This window comes from Peromyscus eremicus, chromosome X (genome assembly GCF_949786415.1).
Source record: "Peromyscus eremicus chromosome X, PerEre_H2_v1, whole genome shotgun sequence".
Lineage (NCBI taxonomy): Eukaryota > Metazoa > Chordata > Mammalia > Rodentia > Cricetidae > Peromyscus > Peromyscus eremicus.
The window spans coordinates 26,823,623-26,835,882 of NC_081439.1; the positions used below are offsets into that span (position 1 = coordinate 26,823,623).

Consider the following 12,260-nt stretch of genomic DNA (forward strand, 5'->3'; position numbering starts at 1 on the left):
TTTATCTTACACTTCCACATCATAGTTCATCATCAAAGTAAGTCAGGACAGGAACTCAAGCAGGGCAGGAACCTGGAGGCAGGAGCTGATGTAGAGACCATGGAAGGGAGCGGCTTGCTCCTCATGGCTTGTTATGCTAACCTTCTTATAGAACCCAGGACCACCAGCCCAGGATGGCACCGCCCACCATGGGCGGGGCTCTCCCATCAATCACTAAGAAAATGCCCTAAAGCTGGATCTCATGGAGGCATTTCCTCAACTGAGGCTCCCTCCTTTCTGAAGACTCTAGCTTGTGTCAAGTTGATTTCACCATCGAATTCTGTGTACAGATAACAAAGAAAATTATTGAGACCAAAGACTTAAAGACTTTTACTTTTTTAATAGCTTGTAGCAGCTTCAGGGAGATGATACTGTCATGATAAGAGATGGTTACAATTCTAAGTGAGAGCTGTTTAAAAATCATAGGACTGAAGAAAGTACAGGAAGAATTCAGCTGTATTTTGTCTTTCACTGTTTGGTGTCCATCTGGAGGCAAACGCTTGTTTCCTAGGCAAATGATTCTGGAGAAATGCCATAACCAAAGTGGAAGAATGTGTGGAGTGACAGGATCCTTACGGGTATCTGGGAGTCTTGGTACAGCTGCTAACCTTCGTAATGCTACACTTGTATTCCATTGTTCTCTGGACCAAATGCCAGCAAAGCACTGGCTGGGGAGATTAGAAACTGATTTTTTTCTTGAAGAAGTACTTTAAGTAGACTAATAGTCTCATGGTCAGGCCAGAGTAGAAAAAGTATTTTGTATGCTCTTGTCCTATATTTCTAGATCTATTTGTCAGACCCCGTTGAAAGAGATATTTCTGTGAACAGCGCCACAGGACTGGCTTCTGTGTGACTCACTAAGACTCTGGAGTTTCTTTTACCTTTTTCCCTTTGAAATCCATTTCTGCCTTCAGTGCTGGAGAGCTGCCCATGGCTGGGAAACATTAAAACATTAAAAATGGTGACCATCTTTCTTTAGAGAGGAATCTCGATTTAAGTTTTCAGATTGATTTATCTCTTTATGACTCTTGGGCCCTTAGCTGATTGATCCCACAGGGATTTGTCATAATTGCCCCCTTCTTTGAATCAAATGTGGACATAGCAACTAAAAATAAACATGTGGATATTAGAGAACCAGGGGCCTTCTTTGCCCAGGGAATAGCATACTTGCTGTTGCTAAGATGTTTCCTGGCTTTAGCACAGCATCCATCATTGGAAGCACAGCTGTGTTTTTGGAGTGGAGGGATGACAGAAGTGCAAAGACACACTGGGAATTATCCTGAACAATGGCTCCAGATGCAAATCATTATGCCTAATCCACAATATTATCCTTATTTGTGTCGATCTTTGTGTCATGTGCTTATGTGTGACTTGCTGTTTCCAGAATAGTTCTGTCAGAATTTGAAAGATAAGGAAATATGCCAGACAGATCTCTGTCACACTGTGAGTGGCCAATGGTTTTGTCTTGAATCTGTGTAAATGTTAGAGCAATTGATCTGACTTCATAACACTTTCCTCATTATGTTATCAACAGGCAACCAGAGATTGAGTGTGAAAACTCATAAGAGAATTATATTGAGTAGGAAACTATTCAACCCAGTAAGTTGCCCCCAGGAAGGGGGTGGACATTAGTGTAGGGCGCTCTTAAGAACCAGTTTGCTTGGGTTCAAACCGTGTCTTACCCAGAGATTAGTTGTGTGGTCCTGGGGGACATTATGTAGCTTTCCCACACCAGTTTCTACAGCTGTAAAGGGAGTTGCTAATGCTAGTTTATCTTATAGAATTGCCGTGAAGATAGATGGGTTGGTATTTGCAGGCCCCTAACCCTGCATCTGGTGTATTTAAGCATTTATAAACTTTGCTGGCTATCATTGCCTCTTGTTTTGATAAAATTCACATCCTTTTTCTGCAGGATCAAGTGGGAGATAGTCCCAAACCTGAATTTGTTCTGTGGTGATTGTTCAGTATGGAAAATGTTAAGCTGGAATATCTTGGTTAAGCATTACAGTTTTTCCTCATGACATTATTATAGGCGTCTGCATTGTGCCTGAACTAAAATTTAAACTATATTTAGTGCTCTGAAATTTTCCCTCAAAAATTGATTTCTTTTTGGCCATTGAGCTCCCCTTTTTGCAGTTTTAAGATATAGCCTCACTTAAGCCTTTCTGCCTCTGCTTCTAAAGAACTGCCTCTGCCTCGCTTTGTGATGTCAAAGAGTGATGGTGAGATACGGTTTGGGAACCCAGCTGAGCTGCACGGAAAGAAGGTTCAGATTCCATACTTAACCACCGAGAAAAATTCCCTCAAAAGAATGGACGATGAGGATAAACAGGTGAGAGTGTGATTCGGCATGTTCAGTCAATTCTGACCGTGAAGCCTCATGGAGTACAGCTTCTGGTCTGTTGCCAAACTCCCAGCAAATCTTGCCATCTGGAACACAATTACAGATTTGGAAGTGAGCCAGGAAAGTTTTCTTGTAGCAAGAAGCTGACACATAGGAATTACTGCTAGCCACCCACTGGCCCTTTAGAATCTGCCTTAGTATAGAATTGTGCCTCAAACAATGCTGTTGATTTAATACACTTATTTGATTTCTCTAGGTCAATGGTTTTCTAAATAGGTTCGTTGACATGTAACTTCTAAAACAACATGGAAACAAACAACAAAGCTAAAACCAAAGAGAAGAAGCGTAACTTCTAGAAGTTAGCAAGTGTTCCCTTCCAAAAAGAATCCCCAAACAATTCTCTGATTAAACATGTTTGGAAAGTATGTCCTCATGTCCCATTCATAGGGGAAAGACTAAGTCATCAGCCTTGGAAATTAAGAGTGCATATCGACAGGCAGGTTCTATTGTAAAGAGACCTGGAGATCTGTTTACCAAACTCTTTTTTACCAGGGAATCCTTTCTTGGGAAACATGTGGAATGGCATCTCAGTAAATGCTATTACCCACTTAGCAGGCTTGGAACCAGAAATGGAGGATGGACTTTTAAAATCAGGCCACTGATTGCAGTCATCAGGTGGTGATTAATAAAGACAAAACGATGCCATTAGAGTGGGCCTTTTAGGAAGAGACAAACAGTTTTCATATTAGGAAATCCCAAGGACATCATGAGATAACTCATGCTTCTGATAAAAGAGCCTTAGAGAGAAGTTGGATTATATTTAATATTATCTTCTGTAAGGTAAAGGAACATGCTGTATTTTAGGAAGAATTGAATCAAGATGTTTTTAAAATGCAGTAAATATTAAAGGGTTATACTAGAAAATAACTTACATGGTTTGCTTTGATGGTCTTGGATATTCAAGGTTGCAGGTTTATTTTTTATTTTTATTTTTTGACACAGGGTTTCTCTGTAAAGCCCAGGCTGGCATCAGACTTACATGGTCTTCCTGCTTTCTGAATGCTGGGATTATAGGTGTGCTTCATTATGCCTGGCCTGAGTTTTATGTTTATAGTTGAAAGAGGCATAGCTCATTTTGTTAACTCCATGTAATGTTGCTTTAGTCATTTAAGTGGTGTGTTAGAGAGACATAGGAATTTGTACTAAGTATACTTTGGTATGTGTTTACACCAGCATTTAGAGAGGGCTGAGGATTCACTGTCCCACAGTGGCAGATTTTCTGGAAGATTCCAAGTCTAGTCTCTTTTTTTTTTTTTTTTTCTGAGACAGGGTTTCCCTGTGTAGCTTTGCGCCTTTCCTGGAACTCACTAGGTAGCCCAGGCTGGCCTCGAACTCACAAAGATCCGCCTGGCTCTGCCTCCCAAGTGCTGGGATTAAAGGCGTGCGCCACCACCGCCCGGCCCAAGTCTAGTCTCTTATCTCAGATTGAATGTTTGTTTTTAAATTAAAGAAACCGATATAGTCTCTGTGTTAGAAAAGCACCATTTCCTTGTTTTTTGGGTACCCTATACTTACAGTCTATTGGTAGTGGAAAAAAAAAAAAGGACAAAAGGCAGTAGCAGGCTCAGGCTGTTATTTGCCCTAGAGTCCTGTATCAGGTTCATAGTTTTACCTATGAAGACTTCATCTTAGTATTTTGTAGTATACTAGATGGGATGGCTATGTTCTGAAGTCTTTGCATATGAAACAAGCAACTTCCCCAAGATTTAATTTTGTATAGTAAGCGCCAAGAATACCCACTATTAAACATTGAAAATATACATTATATCGCATATTCTGGATTTATACTTGGTGAATATAAATTCAATAAATAGGAGTCTTAGAGGAAGACTCATTAATTCATTAATTGAATGAAAACAGAATCGGTCCACATTTGAGGGCTATAAATATTCTCTTATGTGATCAGTGCCTTTCATTTCTCAAAGGAAAATACTGTTGGACTAACTGAAAGCATTTCAGGCTGGTATTAGTAATTTAGATAGCACAGAACTAATGATTTTAAATCCTCAATACTACTCTTTTGCTATGCTGCATTTTTGAGGAAACCTTTCTACCCGGTTGTTAAATCAGCCAGGTCACCAGCCGCAGAGTCACATTTTGCTTCTTAAACTGCAGCTCAGAATGCCAGGTTTCTCCAGTGGTTGCCTCTGAACTCTGCTCTGGTTCTTTGAAGCAGGAAACACAGTCTCCCACGATGTCACCCCTCGCCTCCCCTCCTTCTTCCCCGCCTCATTATCAGAGGGTGTCCTTGAGCCATGGCTACAGCAAACTGCGGATCGGCACAGAACAGATGCATTCAGGTAAGAGGCGACCAGGGGCCAGCTGTCATAGGCAATGTCTTAGAGTCTCCTTAATCTACCAGGCAGCAGTGCCACCAGCTGCTTAATTTCCTGATTTAATTACTCTTGTCTTTAGAAACATGGCTCAATTTCATTTTATATTCTCAAGCAAAGTTTTTTTTAAAAAATGAAATTAAGCATATCTCAGCAATGCTTTGTTTCTTAGCCTGGAAACTGGTTGGTCTTTAGACTTGTAAACAACTATTTAAATGATTTAATATTTCATACACAAATTTCATTAAAGGAGTGTAGCATGCTAAGGGTTTGCATTTTTTTTTGAGAATCGTTATTCCCTTCTGCAAGAACACTAAACATATTTACTCAATAATTGCTTTTATGAAAATTCTTTAAAATATAACTATGCAAAAGCAAGAGAGCTGATCCAATCTTTAAAGGCCAGAGACAGAAATGAAAATATTGAGCTTTTATGTTTTAGGATAAGGCTAAGGGAAATGCTTGGGGTAGCGTTTTGCTGAGAATCATGCAGCATGCACAGTTATGGGGCTGTCTGCTTGCTCATATCTATGCTCTTCTGGTCATTTCAGGGGTAAAATATGAGAGTTGGTTCTCAGGATGACTTGCAGAGTTGCCTGCCCAGACTGCAATGTGTGAGGCTCCATAAATCCACTGCAGCACCTTGCCTTCTGTGCTTCCCACTTCTAGTTTCGGATATGACAAGTCTAATGGATTCTAGAGTGCAATGGCCTCTAGCCCCCTGCCCATTTTGTGGGATGTGGTGGAAATGACCCAGTTTCTGCAGGATTCTGCTGCATTGAAAAAAGATGGTGACTTCTAGAGGGTCACAGAAATACAAAGATATGCTAGGCTGAACTAAAGAGGGCTGTCCTTCTGCCGAGAGAAGCAGGTCGGACGTGATGAAAAGAGGTTCGGGTTAGAACCAGAGGTTGGCTTCGGGAGGACCCTGCATGACCTTAGGCAAGCCATTGAGCTTCTCTGAACCACAGTTTTTCTTTTAAAGCAATGATGAGGGTGTTAGAAGGATTCAGTGGGAAAAGGAGTGTAAACTCATTTGGAAATTACGTTCTATGCAATGCAAGTTGGTGTTCCTAATAGATAGTTAAAAAAAGATCATTCTGAAAATTGGCTATCTCATTGGTGTCTGAAACTACACAGAGTTGAGAAGGCTTCATTCTCCTCTTGTAGTTTTTGTTGTATAATTTGCCTTTTTAAAAGAAGGGGAATTGTTTCTTCTATTTCAAATCTAATTTGGGCTTGGAAATTAATGCTTAGTTCATAGGTAAATGTATTTGTGGTCTATTAAGTCAGCCTATCACTAAGTTCTACCTTTGATAGTCCTTGTTTGTGTCCTCTGTTTCTTGCCCCACCCTCTCTCATCATATCCTAAGTGGGCTGCCATCCCTGCAGCACTGAAGAGACTGCCCGTTTCCCTCTTTTCTGGACTCCGAGGAGTCGATGCCCAGGCTCTGTATGCCCTCGTTCCTTTTCATACTTGTTTTAAAGTGGCAACATCTAGGTATGATGAAATGCACATATTTTAAGTAGTTTTGAATTTTAACAAATGGATATACTCATTTAGCTATCCCTGAGATAAAAAACATTCCCTCGTACTGCAGATGCCTCTTCCCAGCTACTTCCTGCCCTGAAAGGTAGCACTGTAATGATTTTTATCATTGTTGATCAGTTTTATTTCTTCTAGAACTTCATGCAAAAGGAAACATGCAGAATAATTGTACTTGTATCTGCTGTCTTCCCCTCAATATAAGAGTCAAAATTTGTATCATTGTATTAGCAGTTCCTTTTATTTTATTATTCAGTAGGTTTCATTGCATGAATAATCATGGATTAATAACCATTAATCTTCTGTTCATGAACATTTGGGTAATGTGTAGTGTTTGGCTATTATGAATAAGGATACCGTAAATATTTGTTCATGAATATCTTTGTGACTTAGGTTGTCATTTCTCTGACACTTTGGAGTAGAATTTTTGGGTAGGTATGTAAAAACAGTCACAGTTCCACTTTGATACTGAACTTCAGAGTGATGAAATCTTTAGGGTTTTAAAAAAAATAATCTTCTCCTTGGAGAAAGATGATGTGTCTGCTTCCATATGAAACCTCTTGTAAAGGAATTGAAGGGTTCTTTGGTTTGTGTATTTGGGTTTTATTTGGGAAGGAAGAGAGTTAAACAATAAGTAATGTACCCTTTTTCTGAGTGTAGATTCAGTTGAGGAGCAAGCTAGAGATCAGATTGATGCTAGCCTAATTATCAGCTGTTGCTCATATAGCTAAACTGATCACACCTCTTAGATATATGACTGATTTAGATACCCACTTATTCAGTCACAGGCAGCCTTGGCCAGCCCAGCCTTTCCCCATAGTAGGAGAGGAAAATCTGCCTCTCCAATGTAAGCTCCTGTGTAGCTGAGTTTCCATTGAAGCCTGGCTGGTGAAATACCTCTGTCTCTCCATGTTAAGACCCCTGTAGGTGAGGGATTTGAGCTGGAGGGTCTCCTCTGGGTGGTAGACACACCCTCTCTCTTACGGGAAGCCCAAGTCCATGGGTTTCATTAGAGCTCATGAAGCTCACTAGGATCCTAGCCATGCTTCAGCTTACTGTGCTTAAAACCTTTTGGTAAGGTTCAGTTGGTATGAAGAGTTTAATGTGGTTCTATCAACATGGAATGATTATTAAAAAATCATATGAGAGGACAATGCCTGCCCACAATTTGAAAAATTACTTTTGAAGACTTGGGTTACATGCTCTCTATGAATTTTTCTTTTGTGGTATTTACATTTGTATCTATTCCTAGTAGGTTCTGAAATGCACTAAATGCGTTGCTAGGCAATCTTTTAGATATTTTAATGTGTTATAATTTTGTGTTCTAGTTGCTAGGAAGAAACATAAAATAGATGTGAGTCTGAATGCTTCCTTCCTTCCTTCCTTCCTTCCTCCCTTCCTTCCTTCCTCCCTCTCTTTCTTTCTCTCTCAGGGTCTCATGAGCAGCGGTCTGGCCTCCTGCCTGCTAAGCTTACAGGTGTGTGCCACAATGTCTGGCCAGTTTGGTGTTCTTGACATGCTATTGCTGTACCTTCTCTATTTGAAAAAGATCAAACTATGCTAAAGATGGCTCTGTAACAGTCGCCTCTGCTCTCTACCCAATTTGATTTAGAAGTAGGCTACAGAAAGAAGAAGCAGTTTATATATTTATATATTTTAAATCCTCAAAGTTTTAGTCCACAGAGATGAGAAATGGTTTCATTTTGGGTGATAATTTCTCCTTTCTGTTGGAGCTGGTTATATTTATCTGTCTTATTTAACTGTCTTGCTACCATATTGGTGAGGTCATTATTATGTGTTCTGGAAATAGAAGGAGTGAAGAATAGCATTCCTGTTTTTGTGACTTGGAAACTTATTTTACAGATAGTAAAATCATTTAAAAATATTTTGGTTATTGATTAATAGAATAATAAATATGCAATACATTTACTCATTTTTTATATACTTGTTTTTGGCATTCTGTAGAATAAAGAAGATAATTTATTTTTATAATAATGTTGAATTTTAGTGTTCAGAGTTCATATTAATTTTCTTTGGGGTTATATTATGAATTGGATACATTTAAATAGGGAAGCATATATAAATTATAACTAGATTTGTCATCTAAAATAATTAGAAGACATTTTAAAAAAAGATTTATTTATTATGTATACAGTGTTCTGCTTGTATGTATCCCTGCATATCAGAAGAGGGCACCAGATCTCATTACAGGTTGTAAGCCACCATGTGGTTGCTGGGAATTGAACTCAGGACCTCTGGAAGAGCAGCCAATGCTCTTAACCTCTGAGCCATCTCTCCAGCCCGAAGACGTATTTTTTATTAAAAAATAAAATAAAAATCTTTATTTTTAGTTTATGTGTGTAAGTATTTTGCCTGTATGTATCTGCACCAAATATATGCAGTGTGGGTGGAGGCCAGAAGAGAGCATCAGATCTCCTGGGACTGGAGTTATAGGTGGTTGTGATCTACCATGTGGGTGCTGGGAATTGTGTGGGAGTCTGCTGGAGTCCAGCTCTGACCTGTTCCCACCTATCGAAGGGTTCTTGGGTGGAGCAGAGAGGAATGAGGAAATATTAGATAGAAAGACCTAGACTACAAGGAGGAAGACAGGGACACAGGATGGCTTTGGGAGGGCCCTCGGTCCATACCCAGCTGCTGCCCAGTACTTTATTCAAAAGGGCTGTTTGTAATATGCCAAGAGGAGCAGCAAAAAACCTCCCCCTTGCAAGATCAAAGCACACTGTACAGCCAAGTGCAGACCCTTCCAAACACCTGGTAACCATGTCTATGGCCAAATCATCTCATTATGCAGCCCTGCTGGGTAAAGCAAGCTCAGATTCTCTGACCCTGAGTGATTTGGGCTCCCACAGAATTGAACCTGAGTCTTCTTAAAAAGGAACCAGTACTCTTAACCACTAAGTCACCTCTCCAGCCTTCAGAAAACTTAAGTTTTAAAAAATCTTCAATGCAAAATAAAAATTTGAGGAAATTCTTTTCTTTTCCTACTGAAAGAGTTCATAAATATGGACTGCAGAGAAAGTTTTTTATTTAAAATGATACCTTTTGCTGGGCAGTGGTGGCACATGCCTTTAGTCCCAGCACTCGGGAGGCAGAGGCAGGCGGATCTCTGTGAGTTCGAGGCCCGCCTGGGCTACAGAGTGAGTTCCTGGAAAGACGCAAAGCTACACAGAGAAACCCTGTCTCGAAAAAACAAACAAACAAACAAACAAAAATGATACCTTTTGGGTTTGGAGAGATTACACATTGGTTTAGAGTACTAACTGTTGTTCTAGCAGACCTAGGTTCAGTTCCCAGTACCCACACTGCAGCTTACAACTGTCCATAACTCCAGTTCTGGGGCATCCAGTGTCCTTTTCTGGTCTCAGTGGGTACCATGCATACACATGTTATAGAGACAAACATGCAGGTAAAACATCCAAACATTTAAAATAAAATGATACCTTTTAATAGGTATAGATGATGTATATAAGCATTAGGCCAACTTCAAATAGGCAGTGCACTCTCCAGCCCTTCCAAAATGTATAGTGTAGTTCCTGTACTTAATTGGGAGGGATGAAATGTACACATTCAACCAGGGGAAAAACTGTTCTGGATATCTGAGTTTTCTACTTGATGCACAGTTGAGTTTTTCCTTTGCTAATTCATTTGGTTTTTAATCCAAGGCTATGGTTCCCTTTTACGTTTCTCTCCCCAAATGAATGTAAATTTGGTTTGAATATAGCATGAAATTAGTAAGGAGAAACTGCTATTTGAATTCATTGCTTTTTAAGTGATAGAAGTTTCAATGGGAATAATCCACAGCATGCTTCCGTTTTGATCCCACAAAAGAAAAGATGAAGGAAGTCAAAAGAGCCCACCAGGCAAAGTACCACCATTTCCTAGATGCAGTTTATATGGCTAGAGCTGCTGATTATTCAAATTAGGCCTTTGTTTAATTCTGACCTACAGCCAGTATTGATTCTAGGCTAAAGTCACATCCTTCAAAACCACGAAGGAACACAAAAATGAGCCCCGCCACTTCAGAGCATGGTCCAAAATATCACAAGAAGCAGGAGTAAAAATGAATACTTGTAATGTGGCACATTTCTAGCTATTGATTCACTCTTTCTAAATTTCATTGAGGCTCTCACTGTTTTACTCTCTCATTTTATTCCTAATCTTAACCTGATTTGAGTTTTTTTTTAGTCTTGTCATGATATTGGCTAGATGTCTTTAGACTGTTTAGTGAAATTATGGAGGCAAGCAGATCAGGATTTGTGAGTCTCAGGTAGCTCTTGGAGTATACACTCCAGTTCCTTTTTTACCTTTTCCTTGAAAAGCACATGCTACATCAGTTTGAATGTGAAATAATAATTTTGGAGTAGAATATTTGTGTACCCTGCTAGCATTCTCTCTTGTTTTTCAGGTCCTTATGAAACTAGACAGCCCATTGGCCAGCCTGAAGGATCCTCATCAGAGGCTCCAGTATCCAAACCACTTCGTCGTCAGGCATCTCTTATTCGGGTAAGTGATGATGTGGACCTACGTCAGTGACAGAACTTGGAGAAAATTTGTACTGTAGAAATATGGCATTTAGGGATGGAGATATGGCTCAGCAGTTAAGAGCATTTACTGCTCTTGCAGAGGATCAGTGTTCTTGTCCTAGTATCCACATTAGGCAGCGCACAACCACCTGTAACTCCAGCTCCAGGGAGTCCAACACCCTCTTATGGCTTCCTTAGGTACCTGCATGCATGTTCATATACCCACACACAGACACACATGCATACACATACTTAAAAATAAAAACAACTCTTATAAAGAAAGTCCTGGAAGAAAAATGGCATTTAAAATTATTATTTTACAGCTAGCATACAAAATAATGGGCTTAATTTTAACATTTTTTTCTTTTTTTGGTTGGGTGAGACAGGGTCTCACCATAGTGTGTACTCCCTGTGTACCTGAGGCTGATCCTTTTGTCTCCACCTTCTAAGAGCTGAGATTGCAGGCATGGGTCATTATGCCTGGCTTCACTGTTAACATTTCATATATATACCGTACTTTGTATCTCCTCCATGACCCTTTCCTGTCGCCCACATCCTTACATACTGATTGTCTTCTTCCTCCTAAGTCATCCATCCTTCTGCTCTCCTGTCAGATGTATTTCATTGTCTTCTATTGAGGAGCATGGCTTTTTGATCACTCTCTATTTTGTTTCGAGAAAGGTATAAAACTACCTCATCATTCAAACATTACACTTTTCTCTTTTGCTTGGATATTTTCTTAAATCTTCCCTGTTTCTATCTCCTTTCAGTCTCTAGAATAAAGCAGAGGTTGGCTCTTGATCCTCAGTGTGTCTAAAGCATCCCCACCCCTTCATCTATTTAATCATGGAGCACCTTTTCCAGGAGACCTTCACATTTCCTAGAACAGCTTGTCTCGTGTTTGCCTTCCTCTTTATTATTATTCATTTAATGCCTAATTAACTGTTTTCTATTTGCTGTGTGTCTCCAATTATGTGGTAAGCGTTTGGAAGGCTGCACTTGTTCTGTATTCTCTCGGTGCCCCAGACAATGCCATATGGATAGCAATTGGTCTGTAACTATAAGCAACTACTACTTTTTGCATGTAATAGATACAAAATATTATGGCACAGGTATAATGATAATCAGTTTCTTCTGGTCACACCATAGCTTAGATAGTTTCAGCTTCTAATTCTCCAGTGTTTTCCTTTGGATAAAGAGCTCTGATTTTTTTCCTCTGTCCATAGCTGTTGTCTTGTATAGTATCTCTAAATTCCTTTGTCGGGAAAGTATATTATTAAAGACAGGCCAGCGGTGGTGGCGCACGCCTTTAATCCCAGCACTCGGGAGGCAGAGCCAGGCGGACCTCTGTGAGTTTGAGGCCAGCCTGGTTTACTGAGCGAGATCCAGGACAG

At 39.9% G+C, this 12,260-nt stretch overlaps 1 protein-coding gene across 9 annotated transcripts in view; it reads left to right on the forward strand.

Moving 5' to 3' along the window:
- Positions 1 to 12,260, forward strand: part of Reps2 (RALBP1 associated Eps domain containing 2) — a 225,910-nt gene that overhangs the window by 82,455 nt on the left and 131,195 nt on the right. For 5 of the 9 annotated variants that reach the window (XM_059250895.1, XM_059250902.1, XM_059250904.1 and 2 more), the window contains exons 3-5: positions 2,223 to 2,371; positions 4,617 to 4,743; positions 10,749 to 10,846. In XM_059250895.1, the coding sequence (XP_059106878.1) occupies positions 2,223 to 2,371; positions 4,617 to 4,743; positions 10,749 to 10,846 (374 nt within the window). The remainder of the gene's footprint in view (positions 1 to 2,222; positions 2,372 to 4,616; positions 4,744 to 10,748; positions 10,847 to 12,260) is intronic. The other 4 variants (XM_059250903.1, XM_059250896.1, XM_059250901.1 and 1 more) reach the window with 1 other exon arrangement.